The sequence below is a fragment of the Narcine bancroftii genome, chromosome 4, assembly GCF_036971445.1.
Source record: "Narcine bancroftii isolate sNarBan1 chromosome 4, sNarBan1.hap1, whole genome shotgun sequence".
Classification (NCBI taxonomy): Eukaryota; Metazoa; Chordata; class Chondrichthyes; order Torpediniformes; family Narcinidae; genus Narcine; species Narcine bancroftii.
Window position 1 is genome coordinate 126,902,688 of NC_091472.1, and position 26,596 is coordinate 126,929,283.

General features: G+C 40.3%; 1 protein-coding gene across 2 annotated transcripts in view; it reads left to right on the forward strand.

Annotated features, from left to right (window-relative positions):
* The window catches only part of LOC138761125 (sodium- and chloride-dependent GABA transporter ine-like), a 103,296-nt gene that overhangs the window by 69,333 nt on the left and 7,367 nt on the right, over window positions 1-26,596 (forward strand). For both annotated transcript variants that reach the window (XM_069932769.1, XM_069932768.1), the window contains exons 4-11: window positions 313-445; window positions 7,735-7,869; window positions 12,381-12,484; window positions 13,060-13,184; window positions 17,194-17,306; window positions 19,555-19,695; window positions 22,101-22,200; window positions 23,613-23,713. In XM_069932769.1, coding sequence (XP_069788870.1) covers window positions 313-445; window positions 7,735-7,869; window positions 12,381-12,484; window positions 13,060-13,184; window positions 17,194-17,306; window positions 19,555-19,695; window positions 22,101-22,200; window positions 23,613-23,713 — 952 coding nt within the window. The remainder of the gene's footprint in view (window positions 1-312; window positions 446-7,734; window positions 7,870-12,380; window positions 12,485-13,059; window positions 13,185-17,193; window positions 17,307-19,554; window positions 19,696-22,100; window positions 22,201-23,612; window positions 23,714-26,596) is intronic.

The window sequence follows — 26,596 nt, forward strand, 5'->3', positions numbered from 1 at the left end:
AATCCAGTAATAAATGAACTACATTGCTTAAGACCTCAGAAAGATGAGTCAACTGTTCATTACACTCCTCATTTGTCTAAATCTTGCGCTTGTAATTGGGTTTTGTAACATATATCATCATTATTGTGTGATGTGCCTATTCATTGGTGTTCTAACATACAAAGAAATTAGCTTCAGGGGTAATTTTGCAATAGGTGGGGGAAAAGAAGCTCATGTGACATGTCTATTAGGATGCAAGAGAGCAAGCACATCAAATATTAAAATAGATGTGCAATTTTTTTAAATTAAAAACCGCATTCATTCTTTAAACAGTTACAGGTTGCTGGAAATGAGTGATGGGATTGAAGAGCTCGGCAGCATCCGCTGGAACCTGTTTGGGCTTCTCATCCTGGCTTGGATCATTGTTTATTTCTGTATATTCAAAGGCGTTAAATCATCAGGAAAGGTGAGGAGACGATGTTCTGAAAGCTGGGATGGGGGCGGGGAGTTGTTTCACACTTTTATGCTCATTTAAAAGCTTGCAAGGCAATATTTCATGAGAAATGGTGACCATCTATGTGAATACCAGATGAGAGTCCATTCTTGCACCTTGAATTTGACTACATTGTTTAGCCTGAGTTCTATTCCATCTTGGTTATATCAATGAACATTTTAGCAGCATAGAGGTGGATTTTGTCTTGAATATGTCATTTTACTTTTTCTGAATAAAATGTTTTGGCTCTTAGATTTGGTACTCTACTAGAAATCCATTTCTATAAAGTTTACTAAGTAGGTATCAAACCACCACTTACAGTCCCCTCATATCCTCCTGTCATCTTTCACTGTTCTCATATCCATCCTCATTAAAGACCTCTTCACACTTCCTATTCAAGGCAGAAAGTTGGTTTTTTTTTCATTATCCTACTTCGAAATATTCAACATTTTTGTTTATTACAAGATGTTACACTAAAATAAGCACAGAGTATTGGTAATTATGTTTATTTGGCATAACTAAATGTAAAGTAATTTTTGATTAGAAAAAATATTTCCTATCTTCCTCTTTATCCCCAAACTTACTTAATAACATCTGTTGCACCAGCAGCGTTATTTGCATAAGCTTGTAGTCTGCTAACTTTAGGCATTTCTCTGAAATGATCATGGTTGAGAGGTATGTTACTTAGAGAGTTCACCTGGCAGAAATAGATAATTGGTGTCAGCAAAGCACCATCTGCACAACTTTTGGTTTTGGAGTCAAGGTGGTTTCAAGCCAGGGGAGTCACGTGATGGAGTAGTGGCCGGTCGGGGAGCTCCAGCCCTCTGCAGAAAAGTTTAAAAAAAAACAGAGAAAACACAAAGGCACAAACATGAAAATTAAAATAAAGTGAAAATAAAGGTGGGAAGAAAATGGCAGCGAAGAAAGAAAAGTCGAAAGCAACGGGAAGAAGAGAAGAAGAAAAGACGTCGGAAGAAGAAGGTGAAGGCCTTACCTGTCCGAAGAGGCCCGCTGTGGAGAGAGAAGCCCGCTCCCTCAGGTCAGTTGAAGCCCCAAGCTCGGGTCTACAAAAATGGCTCGCGGAGCCAAGCAAAAGTGCGCAACTGCGCATGCGTGACTCCTCGCTCATACACGATGCGCAAGACAAAAAAAACACTGACGGGAGGGAGGACCAGCTGAGGAGTCGATCTCCACAGCTGAAATTGACAACTACAACACAGCAGCAAGAGGAGAACATAGAAAACCACGAGAACAAGAAAGAAGAGAGTAAAAAGAAATCAAAGAAACAACAGTTGACCAACCCAGAGGAAGAAGAAGAGGAAGAACACAGAGAAATGGAAGAAGAAGGGAAGGGCAAGTACATGGATATATTTTTTTTAAAGAATATATGGAATCAGTAAAAGAATGGCAATTACAAGAATTTAATGAAATAAAAAGAAGAATTAAGAGTGCAGAAGAAAAAATGAATAAAATAGAGATGGTCATATCAGAGATAGGAAAAAGAGTGGACAAGGTGGAAGAACGAGAAACAGCCATAGAAATTGAAGTAGATGACTTAAAAAAGAAATTAGAAGAATATAATAAAAAAGTTAGAGACACAAGAGCTGTTAGCTCAGAAGATAGATATAATGGAAAATTATAATAGAAGAAACAATATAAAGATAGTGGGCCTTAAGGAAGATGAAGAAGGCAAGAATATGAGAGAATTTATAAAAGATTGGATCCCCAGGGTCCTAGGAAGACCAGAATTACAGGAAGAAATGGAAATAGAAAGGGCACATAGAACATTAGCCCCTAAACCACAACCACAACAAAAACCAAGATCCATTCTAGTAAAATTCCTAAGATATACAACAAGAGAAAATATATTGGAGAAAGCAATGAAGAAAATAAGAGAAGACAAAAAACCATTGGAATACAAAGGTCAAAACATTTTTTTCTATCCAGATATAAGTTTTGAACTCCTGAAGAAGAGGAAGGAGTTTAATACAGCAAAAGCGATCCTATGGAAAAAAGGATATAAATTTATGCTAAAGTACCCAGCGGTACTTAAAATAATTATTCCAGGGCAGCAAAACAGACTATTCTCGGATCCGGAGGAAGCACGAAAATTTGCAGAACAACTACAAAACAGACAGAGAGATGAAGACATATAACGAGAGCAAAAATGACCACAAACTATATGTATGTGTGTATATAGGGGTATACACACACACACATATAAATATATATATGTGTGTGTGTGTGTGTGTGTGTGTGTGTGTGTGTATGTATATATGTGTGTACATGTGTATGTATATTTATATATATATATATATATATATAGAGAGAGAGAGAGAGTATAGATAAGAATTAATAAGGGAAAGTAAGGGAAGAGAGGACGTAAGGAGGGAATTAAGAGAGTGACCTTTGTTATATATGAAGATTAAAATCTTTTCTGGGGGGGCTGGGTGGGGAAGAACTACGGTCACTGCAAAATAAGTTGACGTTTGCGAGTGATTTCGCAAATCCAAATGAAGAGGGAAGATGTGGTTACCCGACAAGGGACAAAGGGCAACTCAGGAAGGGGAGGGGATAATGGGGTTAAAGGATTTTTAGATAGGAGAGTAATGGAAATATTTTATGTTTTAGAAATGTTGTCTTATAATGTGCTTAAAAAAAGAAAACAGAAATGGATAAGAAGGAAAGGTGATGATGAGGAAACGGAAAGGAAAGATAAACAAAGTAGAAGATGGCTATGTTGAATTATATGACTTTAAATATTAATGGAATACATAACCAAATCAAAAGTAAGAAACTGTTAAATTTATTGAAAGAAGAAAAAATTGATATAGCATTCATACAAGAGACACACTTAACCGAAGTGGAACACAAGAAATTAAAGAGAGATTGGATAGGACATGTAACAGCAGCATCATATAATTCAAAAGCTAGAGGAGTAGCTATATTAATCAGTAAAAATGTACCAATCAAAATAGAAGAGGAAATAATAGATCCAGCAGGGAGATATGTAATGATAAAATTTCAGATATATTCGGAGTTTTGGAATTTACTCAATGTATATTCACCTAATGAAGAAGATCAAAAATTTATGCAAGATATCTTTTTGAAGATAGCAGATAAGCAAGGGAACATACTAATAGGAGGGGATTTCAATCTTAATTTGGATTCAAACATGGATAAAACTGGAAAAAAAACTAATAGAAAGAACAAAGTAACCAAATTTATAATTAAATCGATGCAAGAAATGCAACTTTTGGATATATGGAGGAAACAACGCCCAAAGGAAAAGGAATATTCATATTATTCGGGCAGACATAAAACATACTCAAGAATAGACCTATTCCTGTTATCAGCTCACATGCAAGAGAGAGTGAGGAAAACGGAATATAAAGCTAGACTATTATCAGACCACTCACCCCTGTTATTGACAATAGAGTTGGAGGACATCCCACCAAGAATATATAGATGGAGATTAAACTCCATGCTACTTAAAAGACAGGATTTTAGAGAATTCATTGAACGACAAATTAAAATGTACTTTGAAATAAATACGGAATCAGTGAAAGATAAGTTTATACTATGGGTCACAATGAAAGCGTTCATCAGAGGGCAAATAATAAGTTATGTTACTAAGATGAAGAAGGACCACAATCGGGAAACAGAACAGTTGGAAAGGGAAATAGCAAATATGGAAAAAGAATTAGCAATGAAGGAAGACACAACTAAAAGAAGAGAATTGGCAGATAAAAAAATAAAATATGAAACACTACAAACATATAAGGTGGAAAAGAACATAATGAAGACAAAACAGAAATATTATGAACTAGGAGAAAAAACACATAAAATTCTAGCGTGGCAGCTTAAGACAGAACAAACTAAGAGAATGGTATTGGCATTAAGGAAAAAAGGCAAGCAAATCACATATAATCCAACGGAGATTAATGAAAACTTTAGAGAATTCTACGAACAACTATATCAAACTGAAAACGAAGGGAAAGAAGATAAAATAGATGAATTTTTAACTAAAATTGAGCTACCAAAATTACAAACAGAGGAACAAAATAAATTAACAAAACCATTTGAAATAAAAGAAATACAGAAGATAATAAAAAAACTAGCGAACAATAAAACACCAGGAGAGGATGGATTCCCAATAGAATTCTATAAAAAATTTAAAGATTTATTAATTCCTCCCCTGCTGGAAGTAATCAACCAGATTTATAAAACACAAAGCTTACCAGAGTCATGTAAAACAGCAATAATTACAGTAATACCAAAGACAGGGAAAGATCCAATTACACCAGCGTCATATAGATCAATATCTTTACTTAACACAGTTTACAAGATAATAGCTAAACTATTAGAAAACAAATTAGCCGACTGTACCAAAAATAGTAAATCTAGACCAAAATGGATTTATTAAAAAAAGACGAACAACAGACAATATCTGTAAATTTATTAACTTAATTCATGCAGTAGAAGGAAATAAAACTCCAACAGTAGCGGTTGCTTTAGACGCTGAGAAGGCCTTTGACAGAGTAGAATGGAATTATTTATTCAAAGTACTACAAAAATTGAGATTACCAGAGAAATATATTAATTGGATTAAAGCATTATATAAGGGGCCATTGGCGAAAGTGACAGTAAATGGATATATATCAAAACAATTTAACTTAAGCAGATCAACAAGGCAGGGATGCCCACTATCTCCCTCACTGTTCGCGTTAGCCATATAACCACTGGCAGAACTGATAAGAACAGAAAATAAAATGAAAGGGATAAAAATAAAAGACAAGGAATATAAAATCAGTCTATTTGCAGATGACATTATAATATACTTAACAGAACCAGAAATATCAATAAAATAATTACATAGGAAATTGAAGGAATATGGAGAAGTGTTGGGGTACAAGATTAACGCAAATAATAGCAAAGCAATGCCAATGAATAATGCGGATTTCTCAAAATTTGAGAAAGAATCACCATTCAGATGGCAAACGCAAGCAATGCGATATCTAAGTATACAAATAAATAAAAACCCCAGCCATCTATATAAACTCAATTATTATCCACTAATGAAAAAATTACAAGACGACTTAGAGCATTGGAAAGATTTACCACTAACACTGAAAGGAAGGATAAACTGTATTAAAATGAACATTTTCCCAAGGATACAATATTTATTTCAGACATTACCAATATGATTAACAGAGAAATTTTTCAAGGATTTAAAGAAAATAATAAGGAATTTTTTATGGAAAGGAGGGAAACCGAGGATAGCACTAGATAAATTAACAGAATGGTAAACAAGGAGGCTTACAACTACCAAACTTTAAAAATTATTATAGAGCCGCACAATTAAGATACCTATCAGATTTTTATCAAACAAGGGAAAAGCCAGATTGGACTAGATTAGAACTAGATAAAATAGGGGAGAAGATACCTGAACATATATTATATAAATGGGATGAAAAATTGGTACTACGTAGGAATTCTCCGGTATTGCATCATCTGCTCAACATTTGGAAGAAGATTCATGTAGAAAGGAATAAAACAAATGACCAACTACCAAAACTAATACTGACGCAAAATCAGCTAATCCCTTTTACAATAGATAACCTTTCCTTTAGAGAATGGGAGAAAAAAGGGATCAAAAGAATAGAGAATTGTTTTTCGGGAAATAAACTATTATCCTTTGAACAATTGAAGGATAAATATAACTGACGATACAAGGTTGGCATACTACCAACTGAAATCCTACTTGAAGGACAAATTGGGAAACAGTCTGAGGTTACCAGAAGGAAGTAATTTTGAATACGTGATTACAGATACAATGATAATCAAAAAATTTATAACAAACATGTATATTAAATTGCAAGAAAGGAGAATGAGGAAACAAATGGTAAAACCAAACAAAAATGGGAACAAGATCTAAGCATAAAGATAAAAAATGAAACATGGGAGAAACTATGCTCCGGAACCATGAGAAATACAATAAACATAAGGTTACGTATGATACAATATAACTGGATACACAGGTTATACATTACACCTCAAAAGTTAAATAAATGGGACCCAACAGTATCAGACAGATGTTTTTGCTGTAAAAAGGAAACAGGAACAACAGTTCATGCAATCTGGACATGTGAGAAAGTGAAAAAATTTTGGGAAGATCTAAACCAGATACTAAATAAAATCACAAAAAGCAATATACCAAAAATACCCAGAGATCTTCCTCCTAAGTAATATAAAAAACAAAGAATTTGGACTTGATTTGGATGGAGCACAAAAAAGATTTGTTATGATAGCCCTAGCTGTAGCAAAAAAATGTATTATGTCAACCTGGAAATTAGAAGATAATTTGAGAAAACAACAATGGCATATAGAAATGAATAAATGTATTCCATTAGAAAAAATAACATACAATTTAAGAAATAACATTACAATATTTGAACAAATATGGGAGCCATACATGAAACACAATAGAGAAAACCTACCATGGACATCCACCACCTAAAATGACAGAAGGAGAAGATAATGAAAAGAACTGACTCAGTGGAATTTCTTGTTTATTTTTATTGAGTGACAACATTGTTTAACGGGTTTAATGTATCTTATATTCTGAATTTTAAATAAGTGGGAGGGGAGGTGAGGGAGGGAGGGAGGGAAGGGGGGAGAAAACGACACTGTATATATTTGAAAAGGAAAATGTATGTATCTTGATCAATATGGTTTATAGTGTGAAAAATAAAAAAATTTAAAAAAAAGAATGCAGAGCAAAAAAAAAGGTGGTTTCAAGCCACACCTGATGTTGCTTGTTGGGAGAGGAAGAGGCATTGAGGAAATGGTATTATTGGTTTGCATCCGTGGGTACTTTTTGATGCTGGGTTCAGACCCAGCAGTGCTTTGTCCTCCTGCGTTGAAGCTGCACCTGAATAAACTGGTTGGCCCTTCAGAAGTTTCGATCTTTTTGTTTTTCTTCTCCCGTTCTCCTTTGGTACCTGGCTGTCTTCCAGCTGCTACCTCTTCCCCTATTCGAAAATAACTGGGATTAGCATGTGGGTGTGAGATTATGCACCGAGTAAGTGTTCTACAGTGAATGAACACCCATGTATTCAGGCAGTACACTGTGGGAAGAGCCAATCTAACTAAATTTCAATGTCTGGAACCCTGCAAAAGGACTGTAATTGTTTATTTCTGATCCTGTTCTGAATTATATTCTACCCAAATTGAATCAATCTCGTTCTCTGTCTTCCCAGGTGGTGTATTTTACAGCCATTTTTCCATATGTTATCCTGATGAGTCTTCTAATCAATAATATCCAGCTACCAGGAGCCAAGGAAGGAATCCTCTTCTTCCTCACACCCCAATGGAGCCAGCTACTGAATGTCCAGGTGCCTACCAGACAGTTCACTGGGTTTTGATTGGTATAACATTGGAAAACACTGAAGCTCTATGATTAAAAAGCACACTGTTTTACCTGTGTCCTTCTAAAAACCATGTCGCTCCAATTCTGTTTGTTTAAACAACTGCCAGTTTTATTCCAGAGTTGCAGAGGTGGAGAATGTGGATAAATAGTGTCTAATCTGATTTGGACAATGTCTAACTTGTTAAAATGACAGCACCATGACTTCAATGGAAGACTGCACCATGTTGTATTTGTAGCACAGAATGAGCCCATTCAGACCATCTAGCCTGGCCAGCTCTGAGCAATCCCATTGCCATACTCATTCTTCCATACCCTCCACTCAGTAATTTACAGTTGCCAATTAGCCTATCAATTGCTGCATGTATCTTTGGAATGTGGAAGTAAATTGGGGGACCCAATGGAAACATGTTTACAAGGGGAGCATGCAAACTCTACACCGACAGCATGGGAGGTCGGGAGGAAGACAGAGAGTCTGACTGACTGACTTTTGGTCTCCATTTTGTGGTATTACATACTATGGAAGTGTATTCATTGAGTAATGAATATTTACAAAGCATGTTAAACAGTTCTGTCTAGCTTTCATTTTCCAACCAGAGACAGAAGTCAAGTGAAAATATTGCTTTTACATTAAAAGAATTTGTGCTTGGAAATTGTACTCTAAACTAATGCAACAATGTTGGGCCAAGCAGTGGGACACCAACTACAGTGTCACCCTTGATGTTTTTTCCTTGCTCCACAGTTTTTAATTTGTAATTAAACAATTCATGTTGAATTAAAGTACACATTCCAGAATTTATTCAAGGTTATTTGTATACATTTTAGTTTGACCATGTAGAAATTGCAGCACATTTTATACATAGTGTTATGAACTAACCACCTTTTTAAATTTTGTTTGGGACTAAAGAGACTTTGTTAGTACTAACACAGGAACAGCAATGGAAAATTCACCAGACAATGATAAATTCAAAATAATAGTTTTTATTAAACTATCAGTAACATAGCATTTCTCACTTATCTTTAAACCAGTGGTTCTCAACCTTTTTCCACTCTCAAACCACTTTAAGTATTCCCTATGCCATCGGTGCTCTATGATTTGTAAGGGATTGCTTAAGATGGTAGGTGATTGGGAAAGGAAGGTTGAGAATCACTGCTTTAGACTCAATTGTTACTGAAATATTTTGCTTGAGAAAATTTTTCATGGGCCCATTTCCTTTGGAGTTATGAAACCGTGCACATAACAAGTCAATTAGGTATGATTAAAATAGTAGTTTTCAAACTTTTTCTTTCCACCCACATACCACCTTAAGCAATCCCTCACTAATTACAGAGCACCTATGGCATAGGGAATACTTAAAATGGTATGTGAGAGAAAGGAAAGAAAAAGATTGAAAACCATTGCTCTAAACTTTAAATTTAACCCCCACTATGTGTGTGTGTGTGTGCACACATAATTTAAGCCCCACTCTGAAAAGTCAATCTTTAAAAGTTCAGCATCACTTTAGTCCTGTTTAAAGGTCTTAAATTCTCAGTTCAGAAATAATTATAAAGCGCTATTAAACATCATATCTTCAGGCCTCTTTACTCATTAGCTATTTTCTTCCATGATGAATTCACAAAACCAGTCAAGGGTTAAATGTGGTTATCTTCTTCCACGATGAAGTCATAAACCAGACAAGGGTTAAATGAAGTGACCATACAAATCTGTCCTCTTTTCCAAAGAGATAGCGAAGTGGTCTTCCTTATTTCAAAAGCCACTGATTCTATGTTCCCATTTTCCCAGGAGTAATGCACATAACAACACCATTTTTGGAAACTCTGTCTTTCACAAGGTTTCAACCCCTGTGCGTCACAGGGTTTTGACTTGTGTCAACTCCCAAACTGAACTGACTAAAAATATCTGAATTCAATAATATAATTCTCCAAATCAGGTGACCATTTACATCATCAATGAGGTCAGTTCCAATTCTTTAAAATCATGTGATCAGTTATTGTAATTTTAAACAGTTGCCCAGGCCAATTTATTGTGAACCATGAGATTTTCATACTTCTGCCTTATAGACAGCACAACTCCGAAAGATTATGTCACTTCTGTTCCAGAGGCTTAAGTATATCACTCACATGTCTCTGAGTTTAATTTCTCTTGTTCAAGAGGCCTTGTAGTTTAGTTTTAAAATGAATAGCTTCCTTAGCAGTTCCCAGACATGTCAATTCCGAGAATGAGCTTTCTTCTCAGAAAACCATGGTTCTCTATAAATGTACTGTGACCTTTGTGACCCTATACCAACCCACAACTAACTACTAAGAATACAGATACAATATTTTTATGCTATAATTTACTTTACTAAGTTATTTTTATTTATGAGAAATATAGTTTAACATTAAAATGAAGGTTCACACAAATCTGTCACAATAGACCCCTCATTTCAGGGCACGATAATGTTTTGAACATTTGGCTTCACAAGTGAGTACTCAGGTATGTTTAATTGCTTCATTGGTGCAGATATAAGAGAGCTTGGCTTGCTTATAAGCTTTTGATCACCTTTGCAGTCTGAAGTTGCCATTTTAAAACATGAAAGCCAGAGTTGTGCCAATTAAAGTCAAAGAAGCCATTATGACACTGAAAAACAAAAATAAATCTGTAAGAAACATCACCCAAACCTGAGGAATTACTGAAAGCAACAGTTTGGAACACCATCAAAAAGAAAGGGTGTACTGGTGAGAGCAATAATTGCAAAGGGACTGGTCTTCCAAGGAAGAACATCACTGTTGACCACAGAAGAATTCTCATCATAATGAAGAAAAATCCCCAGATGTCTGTCTGACAGATCAGAAACACTCTTCAGGAGGCAGGTGTGGATATATCAATGACTACTGTCTGCAGAAGACTTCATGAACAGAAATACAGAGGCTACACTGCAAGATGCAAACCACTAGTTAGCCACAGAAACAGGACGCCCAGATTACAGTTTGCCAAAAAGCCTGCAGAATTCTGGAAAAAGATCTTGTGGACAGATGAGATCAAGATTATCCTGTATCTGAGGGATAGCAAGAGCAAAGTGTGGAGGTGTAAAGAAACTGCCCAAGGTCCAAAGCATTCCACCTTTGGTATGGTTTGCATCTTGCAGTGTAGCCTCTGCATTTCTGTTAATAAAGTCTTCTGGGGACAGAAGTCATTGACACATCCACACCTGCCTCCAGAAGAGGGTTTCTGATCTGTCAAACAGATTATAGGAATTTTTCGATATTGTGAAGAGAATTCTTCTGTCATCAGCAGTGGAGGTTGTACTTGGAATTCCAGTCCCTTTGTGATTACTGAGCTCACCAGTACATTCTTTCTTCTTAATGATGTTCCAAACTGTTGATGTTGGTGATCCTAAGGATTGGGCGTTGATTTTACTGTTTTATTCTTGTTTTTCAGCTTCATAATGGCTTTTTGACTTCCATTGGCACAACTCTAGTCCTCATGTTGGAAAAATGGCAATTACAGATTGCAAAGGTGATCAAAAGCTTAAAAGCAAGCCTAGCTCTCTTATACCTGCAGCAAAGAAGCAATTAAACATACTTGATTAATCACAAACACCTGTGAAGCCAAATGTCCAAAACATTATGGTACCCTGTAATGAGGAGACTAAGTATAAAAAGTACTGTAATTTTTACATGGCCAAGCCAAAATGTTTTCAGATAACCTTGAATAAAATCTGGAGTGTGCACTTTAAGTACATGTGAATTGTTGATTACAAATTAAAACTGTGGAGCACAGAAGCAAAGAAAGAAAAAAAAAAAGTGTCTGTCCCAAACATTATGAAGGGCACTATATTTGGCCATTAGACCCCTACTGAAAAGCACTGAACTTCAAGCATAGAAGACTGTCAGAAACATGCTGCCCAGCACTGCTTTAGAAGGTTGGGTTCAGGGCTCAGAAGGAGCAGGCCTGCAAAGGGGTGGGGAGCTTGCTGGGGTGCAATCTGAGACCATTGTTTTGGAAGGGTGGTTGGATTGGGGATTTAGCATTTGTGATGCTGAGAGGGGTGGCATTTTGTGATGTTGAGGGGGTTGGCACTATTGAATTAGTGTCCATATTATGGAGTTGAGGGTGCCTGGGACTTGGGCAATAGTGTGTATGGGTGGGACAACTGCAGAGGGCCTGGGACATCAGGGGTGGGATGAGGCTGGACTGGAGAATGATGGTAAGTAATTCACTTAACTGGCAGCTATCCCTGAAAGCTCTACAGAGGGGAGACCACATTACCTCATTCATAACCAACAATATTCACTGCTGGGACTCCCAAGTTCCTAGACGAAGAACCAGAAGGAATTCTGGACAAGGAATGACAACATCTGCAGTATTTTACCAATGATTCGTGATGCTCAATACCCTAGTGCTACGAACTCTCATTATAGATGCCACTTCAAATGCTCCATGTTATATTTATAATTTATCTCTTTATATCTTAAATTTCTGCATTTTTGCCACAGGTATGGGTGAATGCTGCTGCACAGGTTTTTAACTCCATCGGAATTGGGTTTGGCAGCATGTTGTCTATGGCCAGTTACAACAAGTTCAATAACAACATTCTCAAGTAAGGAACTAGCTGCCTAATCAGTGGTTTATTATTTAAGAAAGGATAACATTGCACAATAGGGCCACTAACAGACCCACAAAGAAAAGTGATGAAGGCTTTGTTTCTGAGGGATTAACCAAAGCTGAAAGCCTGGGGCCATTGAAAGAGTGAAACCTTTATAAAGTGCATTATAATGAAAGTAATGCAATTATATTGTGGATTATGGAAACGCAGGCTGTTAGAGAAAATAGTCATGTGTTTGAGGAGGAAAGCTTTAAACAGCAGATCACTTGGTTTGAAATGTGGTTCGCCAAATGGTGAAGTGCAACAAGCCAAGGAAGTGTACAATAACTGGGCAGAGATTCAGTGGTGCTGAAGAGGTTTGAACATCAAAGGTACTTCAGGGCACTCTAGTTCAGAGAGAGCAGCTTTTGCAGACCAATAAGATTTTCCTAAGTGTGAAACTAGATGTTGTCTTTTATTGTGACTGGTAGTGTCTTCATTTACCTATTCTGCATATAATAACAGTTTGGAACGTGATCAAATGTTTCTGCTATGCATGTATCATATCTCTATACTTGTTCTCCTCCCAGGGATACACTCGTTGTCGTGGTGATAAATGCAGTCACAAGTATTTTTGCAGGTTTGGTGATTTTCTCTGCCATTGGGTACATGAGCTACCTGCACAAGCTGCCTGTTGAGGACATTGCCACTGATGGTAAGTCTCCTTCTGATCATTCCAGGGTATAAGGATGCTCGTGGAGCTTGATCTGCAGCAAAGTTGGTGACAAACGTCATCCACATTAATCTACAGTAGGGGCAGTTTGCCCCCCACAGGCCCAAAACTGATCACAATTTAACATTCAAATCAACCATGAGAGAAAAAAGACTCTCAAAGTGTACAAAGTGTGAGAAGAAAGAGATGAACATTTATTAAGACCAATTATTACTGACCTCCTATAAATCTTGACTATCGATAAAAGTTGTGAAATTCATTAAAAAATCCCCCAAAGCCTTTCTATATGCAAAATGATTTTTAAAAATCTGTCAGGTTAAAAACCATTAGAAGGGAACTTTGTGCAAACAAAGAACGAGTCCAATCACTACCCCGTTGTGCCTCAAGTTATGGTTAATTTTGAAATATTACTTTATCAGTAGCAATAAGGCCATCTTGGGAATAGTAAGAGTGTAGTTCTTTAAAAAGGAAGTTGGAAAGATAAAGTCTCTGAATTGCTGTTTGAAAGTTCTACACTGGGGAAACACACCCAGTTGTTTCCATTTAATTCCATTTGTTTAGAAATTATTTGATTTGTATTCTTGAGAAGTAGTTAGTAAGCAATTAATGGTATGTGAATTATGCTGTTCCATAAAACATTGCTGTGTGGCTGCACACCACTAGGCAGGCGAACCGGCCCCGCTTGTAATCCACATGGTGAGGCAACCAGGCAAAATGGTGCCGTCGGGGGTTTCCTCTTCTCAGCACAGGGCTCAGAAGCCCACACTGGGGGACCACGTGACGCCTGGGTGACGTCAGCGCCCCCCCCAGCATGGTTCTCAGCCAAGTCCAGCCCAGCAGCCTGCAATAAATCAGTTCTGTTCACTGAGCTCAACTCGTCTGGTTGTGTATTCTTTCAGTAACAGTGTAGCTGCCGCTACAATTGGTGACCCCGACTGGTTCAAACGTCTTTGAACCCATCATGAGCGAACCTGGGATAAGTGCTATAGCCATCAAGCTGCCTGAATTCTGGATTCAGGAGCCGGAGACCTGGTTTGGCCACGTGGAGGCTCATTTTCTCCTCCACCAGATTTAATCCGACACGACCAAATTCTACCATGTGGTCGCCGCCCTGGACCAGGCCACCGCCAAATGCATGCTGCATCTCATTCAGCACCCACCCGCCAAATACAAATACGAGACCATCAAGTGAGTGCTCACCGGACCTCTCGGACTATCCAGGCGCCAGCATGCTGCTCGGATACTGCACCTCGATGGAGCTGATGGATAAAATGCTCACTCTCATGGGTGATCACACCAACTGCCCACTCTTCAAGCACATTTTCCTCGACCATCTGCCCGAGGACATCCGGCCATTACTGGCCCAAGAGAGCTTTACCGACCCGAGGAAGGTCGCTCAGAAGGTCCAAGAGCTATGGCTCGAGCGATCCCCGGAGGGCTTGGCAGTCCAGCAGGTCACGAGGCATGGGCATGACCACACCAAGATGCCCCAAGCGCTGCGGTAGAGCATCCAGCCCCTACAGGGGCCACCAAGAGCATAACCAGGGCACGGCATCCAGGCCTCTGCTTCTCCCACCAGCGCTTGGGAGCCAAGACTCGGAAGTGACATCAGCCCTGCTTGTTCCAGGAAAACGAGCACGCCAGCCGCTGTTAATGGCTGCGGCGGCTGGCCAAGGACACAGCCTCCTCTACCTGCGGGACTCAGTCAGCGGCCGGCAGTTCCTCATCCACACTGGGGCCCAGATAGTGTTATCCTGGCCACGGCCATCAAGTCCAGGAACCGACCTCGAGGACCTCCCCTCCGTGCAGCCAACGCAACAGAGATCTGGTTGTATGGAGACAAGACATTCCACTTCCAGATTGGCCAACGAAAGTTCACATGGAGGTTCACTGTCTCATTCCTTCCGACCGCCATCCTGGGTGCCGACTTCCACCTTGCCCACGGGCATCTGGTGGACATTCGGGGTAGGAGCCTGATGGATGCCCGTACTTTCCAGGCTATTCGCCTCGATGCCTCCTGCATAGAGCAGCTGCAGATGGCTAAGATCAGCACGCCCAGAGCCGAGTTCCAACGAATCCTGGACAAGTTTCTAACCCTATTCAAGCCACAGTTCTCTGCTGCCTCACCATGCCATGGGGTGTTCCACCACATCCCCACCCAGGGCCCACCAGTTCACACCAAGGCACGCCGGCTCCCGCCTGACAAGCTCCAAGTGTCGAAGGAGGAGTTTTCGCATCTGTTGGAGCTGGGGATCATTCGGCGATCCAACAACCCGTGGGCCTTGTCGCTCCACCTGGTCATGAAAGCCTGCGGCGGCTGGCGCCCCTGCGGATACTATCCACGGCTCAACGAGGCAACCATTCCTGACCGTTACCCCATTCCTCACATCCAGGACTTTACGGCCAACCTGTATGGTGTGAGGGCTTTCTCCTGGTGTGCGGGTATCACCAAATCCTGGTGCATCCTGAGGACATACCCAAGACGGCCATCATCACCCTCTTCGACTTGTTCTAATTCCTTCGCATGCCGTTCGGGCTCAAGAACGCCGCTTAGACCTTCCAGCACCTCATGGACTCAGTGGGCATGGACCTGGATTTTGTCTTCATTTACTTAGATGACATCCTCGTTGCCAGCAGGGATCGGACACAACACAAGGCCCACCTGCGCACCCTCTTCTCCCGGCTGGCCGACTTCGGCCTCACCATCAACCGAGCCAAGTGCCAGTTTGGGAAAGAGTCCATGCAGTTCCTGGGCCATACCATCAATGGCCTAGGGAGCCACGCCCGGCGCTACGAAGGAGTTCCCACATCCGGACAATTTCAAGGGGCTGCAGGAGTTCGCGGGTATGGTCACCTTCTACAAGCGATTCATCCAGGGAGCTGCACGCATCATGCAGCCGCTATTCGCCCTCATCGCAGCTAAGCATAAAATGCTTACCTGGACCCCAGAGGCCTGCAGTGCATTCGAGGCCACCAAGGACTCCCTCGCGAAGGGTACCACGCTCTCCCACCCACACACCGACCTGCATATGGTTCTCTCCGTTGATGCCGCTACAGCTGAATCATTACATGTTCATTTCCCCCTCTCTCCGCCCCCAGTTAGGAAGAACAAATGTGAAACCCCCAAAGCATTTGGGAGACCAATGAAATGGATGGGGGTAGACTTGCTACCTGCTGCAGACATCTTCTGCTAGGTGGGAGTAATGCATTTCCATGTGTCTTCTTTCCCCACTCACACACCTCTCCTCAAGGGTTGGGCCAAGCTGTTATTGTGATCCTCTCCCACACACTATTCAGCTTGCAACCAGTTTGGATTATGAACAATTCTCAGGAACAGAACCCTGTTGTTTCCTGGGAAATTCTGCAAAAGAAAAAAAGCAATGAAACTGCTTTTTGGTTTGGTTATTTGATTACAGATTCATAATCCAAGGCTCTGGAACAACTGTTCTGAAATTGTTTGATTGTATCTACACAACCTGAGAAAACAGCATTTCTCTGGGCCTTGGTGCACACACACAAAATACACAGTACATAATAATCATATATAAATAATATAATTTAAAATAAATATCTTAATATTTGGATCATTTAGTTACAGGATACTGTTCATCAATCTCACACCCTCACAGCAGGAAGAAGCTATTTCCCATTATGATTTTAATGCTCCTGTACCTTGATGATAGTGGATCAACAATACTGTGTGCTGGATGGAAAGGGTCCTCTATAAGTTTTTGGAGATCTATTTAAGCAGAGCGCCTGGTAAATATTGTCTTTAGGTGAATTGGTCTTGACTTCCCTGGCAGTCTGACTCAGTTTGGGGGGGACATGGGATTGCTGAGTTCCATTCTCTAACTGGTTCCAGAACAGCTTGAAGTGACTGCTCCTGGGCTTTGTTTACTGTCAGGCTGCCAGAAGAATTGGAAATCCTAGAGTGTTTAAGAATGTCATGCAATTCAATTTTCTGACTAATTCACATCTTATTGCCTCACAGGCCCAGGGCTAGTGTTTGTCGTTTACCCAGAAGCCTTTGTAACCATGCCCATTGCCCCGATGTGGGCCACTCTTTTCTTCTTCATGCTCCTCTGCTTGGGTGTGGATAGCCAGGTAAGAAACCAACACAATTCATTGCTTTAAGAGAAGGACTCAGCCATGTAGGCAAAATTAGAAGGGTATGGAGAGTGACAGCATCAAAACTGCAACTGAACTAGTTTGCTCACATGTAGAGTCTTTATTTCTCCAGAACGATGGCTGATTTGAAGCATTGGATAGTTTGTGGCAAAAATTTGTATATTTTCCTCTAATGTAGAAGGGTTGTGAACCAGTGTTCAGGTTTATGGTGTCATACAGCATGGGAGTGTGTGCCAAGCATCAAGGAATCATTTGCACTAATCCTACTCATCTCCCCAGATTCTAGCACTTATTGGCACCCACCTGTCTTTGAGTGAGGCTTGGGAGGGGAAAACATGCAGTCATGGGGTAAATATAAGCACATAAGAAATAGGAATAGGCTATCCAACCATTAAAGACTGCTCCGTCATTCAATGAGATTATGGCTGATCTAACGATAGGTTCATACTCACTACCTGCCTTTTCCCAATATCCCTTAATTCCCTTCCTATGTAAAAATCTTTCCAACCTTGTTTGAAATATATTTACTGAGGTCGCCTCCACTCCTTCAATGAGCAGCGAATTGTAGATCAACCAACCTCTGGTAAAACCAGTTCTTCCTCATCTCTGTCCTAAATCTTGAGGCTATGTCCCCTAGTTCTGGTCTCCCCTACCAATGGAAACACCTACATCTAGCTTATCTATGCCTTTTATAATTTTATGTTTCAATGTCACCAAGATCCCTTCGAATTCTTCTAAATTTCAGCGAGTACAGTCCCAGATGAGACTGTCTCTCTTTAAATTTAGACATACAGCACAGTAACAGGGCATTTCAGCTCACGAATCCATGCAGCCCAATTTACACCCCAGTACATTTTGAATGATGGGAGGAAACAGGAGCCCTTAGAGAAAACCCATGCAGACGTGGGGAGAACGTACAAATTCTTGTTGACAACACAGGATTCGAACCCCAGTCCGGATCCGAACACTGGCGCTGTAAAGGCATTGTGTTAACTACTCCACCAACTTCACAGTCTAACCCCTTTATCTCTGGAATCAACCAAGCAAACCTCCTCTGCATCATCTCCGAAGTCAGTACCTCCTTCCTCAAGTAAGCAAACCAGAACTGCATGTAGTACTCCTCTCACCAGGACCTCGTACAGTTGTTGCATAACCTCCCTGCTCTTAAATTCCATCACTCCTAGCAAGGAAGGCTAACATTCCATTTGCCTTCTTGATAGCCTGCTTCACCTGCAAACCAACCTTTTGTGATTCATGCACAAGCATTCCCAAGTCCTTCTGCACTGCAGCATGCTGCATTCGCTTGCCATTTAAATAATAATTTGATCTTCCATTTTTCCTTCCAAAGTGGATAACCTCACATTTGTCAACAGTAAACATGCAAACTCCACACAGACAAGAGTGAAGGTCAAGAAAAAAACCTAATTCACTGTAGATGTGAGTTAATAGCTCTCCCAGCTACAACACCATGCTTGCAGTGAGTTTTTAACCTTACTGCTTGCCTCCCTCTTCTATTTGCATTATGTTTGCTGATAATGATAAGAGACAAATGAGGAGGGAGATCGTTCTGGAGTTCATTGTTCATTATTATTCATCAGGGCAGGTAGCATCTGCGGAGAGAGAAACAGATAATGTTTCAGGCCTTTTGGTAACTGCCCTCTTTCTTGTTTGAAGCAAATCTGTAAATGCAGAATTCATGTGTTGAGCCCTGACAAGATGCACTGTGTTCCAATCTAATCCATGAGCACTGGAGCTTCAACAGATCCCTTCCTTAGTCTGAGTCTAAAGGTGTAGGTTGAAGCCCAAATCTGCAGAACTGAACTCACAAACCCAGGTTGCCAGGCTACCTCAAGTGGAGGACCCAACTTTCCAATTAAACCATGTACTGAGGAGATCTGATGCCACAAACCAAGACCAGCTGGGGCTGCCATTCCGTGGTCATCAGGCCACTATTTCCATTCAAAAAGCATCACCTGAAAGCAATAACAACAATAATCTGTTTTAACATCTTGTTGTTAATGTAAAATTTTGTTTGGAAATTACCAGCAACATTCTCATTTACAGAAATGACTATGCTTCAAAACCAAAGTGCTTTGGTGCACAGTGGAAATGCAAATATTTCCCGTTTGTAAATTCAGTGTAGTTTCTTCCTGAAGTAAGCAGCTTTACTGGAAAACTTTGTGATTTCTGGATATTTTATTTGTTAATAAATTTTCTTTTGCAGTTTGCGATGGTGGAGGTGATGGTGGTCAGTCTGATGGATAGCTGGGGGAAAAGACTGCTTCGCTTTTTCAGATACAAAGAACTTGTGGTTCTTGCTGTCTGTTTTGTAGCATTTTTGCTTGGGATTCCCAATGTCACCAAGGTAGAGTCCTTTCTGCTGCATCGTGCAGATGTTCAAGATAAATATTGGGATTGGATGTTGAGCATAATTTTTATCCACAAGCCAATACAAGTGTATAATGTAAAATTAAAATCTTGGAAATATATCATGCTCATCAGTCTGAAACATCAACTGTTTCCTTCTGCAGAGATGCTGAATGATCTACTGAGTATTTCCAGCATTCTGTTTTATTTCAGATTTCCAGCATTTGCAATGTTACCTTTTGACAACTGCATATGCTAATAAAATGATCAAAATGTGTTTCTAATTGATTAAACACACCATCAATAAAAAGGTAGTAGCCAATAAATACAGGAGATACACAAGGTGTCACTGCATGTTAGATGTGCTAGCATCTATCCAACATACTAATGTTAGCATCGTGTATGTACTGCAAGATGATGTTTAAATGACACCAGATTCAATTTGATTCCACACAGATCAGAAATTAAATCTATATTCTATAGGATCTAGAGCTATGCAAAGCTGGAGAATATTTTTTTTCCAAACCCACTCCAGCAGGAGGCTTCTGCAGAAAAGTGAGGAGAACATAGAAAATTACAGCACAGTACAGCCCCTTTGGCCCACTATATTGTGCTGACCTCAATAATTTAAACCTTCCCTAACTTACACCTATAACCCTCTATTTTTTCTTGCATCTGTGTGCCTTTCTAAAAGTCTTTTAAATGTCCCTATTGTACCATCCTCCACCACCACCTCTGGCAATGTATTACAGGCATCCACGATTTTGTGTTTTATTTTTCAAAAATAACTTACCCCTGATATCTCCCTAAGCTTTCCTCCTCTCACCTTATACAGATGTCCTTTGGTATTTGCTACTATCACCGAGAAAAAATGCTGGCTGTCTATCTTAATTATGTCTCTTAAAATTTTGTAGACCTCTATTAAGTTACCTCTCATCCCCTTTCTCTCTAAAGAGAAAAGTCCGAGCTCTGCTAAACTTCCCTCATAAAACACATTCTCCAATCCAGGCAACTTCCTGGTAAATCTCCTATGCACCCTCTCCAAAACCTTCACATTGTTCCTGTAATGTGACCAGAACTGAACACAATATTCCAAGTGTGGTCTAAGCAGAGTTTTATAGAGCTGTAGAATTACCTCATGACTCTTGAACTCAATCCCCAACTATCTTAACTATCCTATCAACCTGCATGGCAACCTTGAGAGATCTATGGATTTGAACCTTAAGGTGTCTGTGTTCTTCCACACTGTTAATAATCCTGCCTTTTACCATGTAACCCTAACCTTTTGCTGCTTGACTACTGTAACACTACTCCCTACACATTTTTAAATTTGTTCTTATCGCACCACCTGCTGTATGGATTACCAGGAGAGCAAGCTTTTTGTTGTATTTCAGTGCACATGATCATAAAACAATTCACTTCAATGAAGTTGTACATCACAGAAATGGGCCCTTCTGCCCACCACATTCATGCCAACCATTTTACTTATCTACACTAGTCTCACTTGCCTTGTGTTGTCAGAAAGTCATAGTCTTACAGCATGGAAACAGGCCCAGATTGTCCATATCAAACAACGTATCCTCCTGCTTTAGTCCCATGTGGCTGCATTAAATCCATGCCCTTCCAATTCCCTGCCATCCATGTAGGTATCTGTGTCACTCTGTCTGGCAGTTCATTCCGTATGTTCACCATCTCTTGAGTGAATAACTATCATTTGTGTTCCTTTAAATCCCACACCCTTCACCTTTGTGGTTCTATCTTAAATTCTCCTATTCTATTTTGTGTCACTATTTGCATCTCGTGAATTTATGGACCTCAATCTCAACAAAAGCTCTAAGGAAAAAATCCATATACTTTTATACCTTATTAGAGTGTCCGTCTAAATGTCTCTTAAATCTAGTGATGGAATCTGCCTCCGCCACTTCCTCAAAGCATGTTCCAGATCAACTTCGGCTTTCTTTCTGAAGTGCATGGCCCAACATATTTCATTTGTACCTGAACCATTATTTTAATTCACAATAGCTTTTTTGGTTTTGTTCTCTTATTTATTAAGCCCTTAAGCCTGCATGTTATTTTCGCTTCATCCTGCCATCTTGCATACCTGTACCCTAGCTCCAATGCCAGAATTCACTATGTTTCACAAATGATAGGGAAGGCTGACAGCTGTACAGTGATGCAGGTTCACTGTTGTTCTATTGCCCAGACTAAAAGCAAGGAGCAATAAATGCTGAAAATGCTCAACCGATCTATTTGACTCTTTTATCCCTCATTCTGTTGATTGATGGCTGCATTGTATTGTATTGTAATAACTGATAGATTGGCAGCATTCCTTTACAAATGTGACTTAAACTCTGCCTGTGTATAACAAAAGACAATGAATTAACTGATTTTTTTTTTAAAAAGGGCGGAATTTATTTCTTCCAACTAATGGACCATTACACAGCCATGGTGTCTCTCATGTTCCTGGCTTTCTTCGAAGTTGTGGCCATTTGTTGGATTTATGGTACAAGATTTAATTTTGCCTTGTGTTGTTATATTTTAATATAATAGAGGAATTAAGGATTTGGGAAAAAGGCAGGAAGGTGGAGATGAACCTATCATCAGATCAACCAATATCTTGTGGAATGGTGGAGAAGGCTCGATGAGCTGGATGGCCAACTCCTGCTCTTATTTTTTATGTTCTTATCAACACATATAAGCTTGTTGCTGTGCTCTAATCTTTCTTGCACTTGTGAGACTTGTTACTTTATTTTGAATAGTTCATGCCCTCAACCACTTTCACTTTTTATCCCTGCTTTTTCTTCTCTCTGTGTCAAGTTATCGTGCAGTAACATGGATAAGATAAGGAACTATCCCAGTTCAAAGGCAGCAGATCAATTGCAAATGTGCCTTTATAAGGTAGTAAAAAATTAAGCCTTTCAAGGTTATTCCTATTCCACAAATGTGGGTATGTGGTGACCTCCAGGAGTGACTTTTGCACTGTATGCCTTACTGGTAAGGAGCTGGTCATTACAAGAGCATAATGCTGAACCCAAACGGTGAAAAACTATGATAGGGATTCACACAGCTAAGAATTGGAACGATCATTCCCATTCACAGCCAACCAGTTTCTCAACCTTCACTTGTCCATGAACTTCTGCGTGGCCTCATTTCTTCCCCCCCCCCCCCCCCCCAACCTATCAAAGAGGATCCAATTTCCTACCATATCATACACTTTATCTACCATTGACCTCTTGTTTCAAGGGTGTGTTGCCTGTCAAGTGCTGATTTTCAAGAGTATAATAACATGGTGCTGACTTCCCCATAGATGGATCCAAAAGAACTATTGGCAGCATTTAAGAAAAATGGTGGCATTCTCCCTGCTGAATTGGCAAATATTGATCAATGCATGGATTTTATTACAGCAGATAATCAGGTTATTACTGTTTGTAGAACCTTGCACACTGATTGGCTAGTGGAGATCATTCTGAATACAATACTCATTGTGAGCACTTATTCAGGGATGCCTACTCTGAAGAAGTTCTCCTCCTCTTCAGCTGCTCATTCTGAGATGAGGCTGATCACCATTGCATTACCTCATTCCTGGTGTCACAGGAGTGGGATTGCACAATATCACTTGAGCACAGGGCTGAGGGGGGAATCATTCCACTAACAGCTTTCCTACAGCCAGTTGTCTAATGCTAAAAGGACATGGAGTGACCATTTCTATTCGTGGATGCTGCCTGATCCCCTGAGTCTCTACTGTTTAAACAGTCAATCATTGACTGACAAAGCAACACTGCTCTTAATAATGTTTAGGCTTGTATCACAATTCAGTAATCTACACATCCTCTTTAAAGAAAGATACTTTGTATTAGACACAATCTGTTTATGGAGCAACTTCCTCTCTGGGTTATGTGTTTGGTCCTGTTCCAGGTGTTCGCAGATTATGTGCCAATTACAAAGAGATGCTGGGAACTTCGCCAATTTTCTTTTTCAAGCTATGCTGGTGGTTTTTTGCTCCATTCCTGCTCACAGTGAGTAGCTAATCTTCTTAATAACCTTCTTACTCATGGTAGAAAAGGAAATTAAACTGATTCAGGGAGACAGTGACCTCTGTGAAACCCCACCATCTTCCTCATTCAACATTTTTATCCTCTGCAATTTCCACTACCAGACACATTTTGGCATTCTCTCTCCACTTTCCGCAGGAGCTGCTCCCGCTGGGATTCCATTAACCATTCATCCTTTCCACTAATCACCTCCACTGTGTCTACCCCTGTGCCCACAGCTCTTCCCTCACCACCATTCAGGGCCCCAAACAGTCCTTCCAAATGAAGCAACACTTTGTGAATCTGCAGAGGTCATCTACTGCATCTGGTTCTCCCATTGTTGACTCCTTTACAGAGAGACTGGATGCAGACTGGGAAATTGTTACGTTGAGCACCTTCATTCTGTCTGCTGCAATAACTGGGACCTCCCAATGGCCATCCATTTTAATTTCACACACCATTCCCACACTGACATGTCTATCCATGGCCTTGTGCACTGCCAAACTGAGACTACATACAATTTGGAGGAACACCTAATATTCCATTTAGGCACTCTTTAACCAGACAGCATTAACATTGACTTTTTCACATTCCATTAAATCCCTCCTCTGAGTCTCTCTCTCTCCTCTATTCTTCACTCTCCTTTCCCCCAGCTCCCCTCCCTTCAGCTTTTTTTTTCTTCTACCCATGCACCTCTGGCTTCTTACCTGTTAGCCTATACTCCTCCCCCTAACCCTCTCCTCTCCTCCCCTATTTTTTTTTCCACATACCGTGACAAAGAGCTCAGGCCCAAAATGTTAGTTACCCTTTGCTTCCTATAGCTACTGTGTGACCTACATCCAGCTCTTGTACATTGCACGACAGTCACAGTGTCTGCAGACTTTCCTGTTTAACTCTGAAACCTACCACTGGTTCCCCACCCCTGCTGCCATAAAGCCAGGTCCTGAAAGCCAGACATTAACCATGGTTGGCTGCCAGTGGAATGAAGGGCTATCACTCAAGATTGTCAGTAGGACACCTGGTCCATTGCAAGGCTGCTTTAGAACTACGTGCCCCCTTCTGGAACTTGCTGCTTTCGGACCATCACAGCACTTGCTGGCCCCAATCAACCCAGTGGGTCAAATGTTTAGCCCAGCTGGGGTGTATCAGCAAGAAGGCCCCAGGTTTCTTTTCTGAAGGTTGGAAGAAACTTCTTTGTTCATCTTCAATGACACCTTTGGTTAAAACTAAGCAGGGAGGGCTCACAGGGGACACATCTTGTCCAGCAATCTGCTGAAACTACAACTTTGATCCTGCTTGTGTCCATTTGCTCAGATCAAAGTACTGGAAGATACAGTACAACTCCAATGATCCATGTCGGATAAACGGTTTTTTTGGAGAACTAGTAATTTTTTTAAAAACAGCCCAGTAGCAACAGCAAGTCATTTGTATCAATGTTTAAAGAACAACAAACAACAAGAAAAGGCTTTTTAAGCATTAAAATAATGTTTAATTCTCATCAAAATAATGCTGGCTGATACCTGGGAAGGCTTCCTGGGCCGGAGGAACACTCACTGGTGAGTCAGTGGGCTCCTATCTCCCTGGTCACCAGAGGTCCCAATCCCGACACTCGAGTCCTGACTCCAAATCCTCCCCTCGGCCCAGTGCACACGTTCACTGGGGAGTCTAATGTCGTGTGCGTGTGTGGTGGTAGGGCAAGGGGAGGGTTCAGTGTTGGCGTTCAACGTGCCCAGGAGGGAACACCACTGAGCCCAAGGTCCTGCTCCTGCCCAGGAGGCTACTCTATTTGATGGCGTTGGGACAAGGGATTCTTCCGATCGCTTACGGCTGGGAGACTGAGAGGGAAAGTTGGAGAGAAAAGTCAATAGTAGAAGGTAAAGAAGAAAAAGAAAGAGAGAGGGGAGGGAGTTACTTGAAACAAGGACAATTGTTCTAATTTTATGTTGGGTGAATTTTTTTTCAACCTGTGAGGTAATTTCGGTTCCAAAAATAATTCGGATAAATGAGGATTTCTGATTTGTTTCGGATATCCTTATTTATCCAAAATTTTTTTAAATTGTCAGATAAATGGAGATTTTAGAGAATCTGATTTTGGATCACTGGAGTTGTACTAAATATATTCACTAGATAGAAGCAGTTGTTTATTTAGAAGATTGAAGCCCCATTGCACTTGGATTAACATTTATACAAGTACTCCAAACAATGGTTCATTATCATTACATGTAGAACCAGATGAAACAGTGATTTTCTGGGCCACAGTACAGACATGTGTATATACACAATACACTGCACATAATAATCAGATATACATTAAAATAGAATTTAAAATAAGTATATACAAATATTTGGGAATTTCAGGATGCAAACCTATCCTTTTTTCTCATGCCTGGTGTTCTGGACTCTAGTCCTAAACCACAGCCTAGACTTTTGTCCCACTGCACTCCAGACCTCTGCCTGCACACTCTACTTGCACTCAATTCCACCACCCCCCACCCCCACCCCCAGCTCACATTCCAGGTTCATGAGTGAACTAGAGATCTGAACAAACGGATGCCAGTCTTACAGTATTAGACAATAATGTTTACTGACAAATTAAGCTTCTAGCTGCTCAAAAGGACAAGATAAAGGGTCCCAACCTGAAACATTGACTTACCATTTCTGTCCATGGATACTGCCTGACCCTCTGACACCCTCCAGATTCCCTTTGTTCATTCAAGATCTGCAGTTTTAGTGTTTCACCTTTGGATTGTTCACCATCTGTTCAGGCAGATACTCAGATGTTCTTCCTCTGTCTGTTCTCTAATGCAAGCCACAGAAAAGAGTTCAGCTAATTCGCCGACACTCTGCTGTTGTCCCCAGCCAACTGCC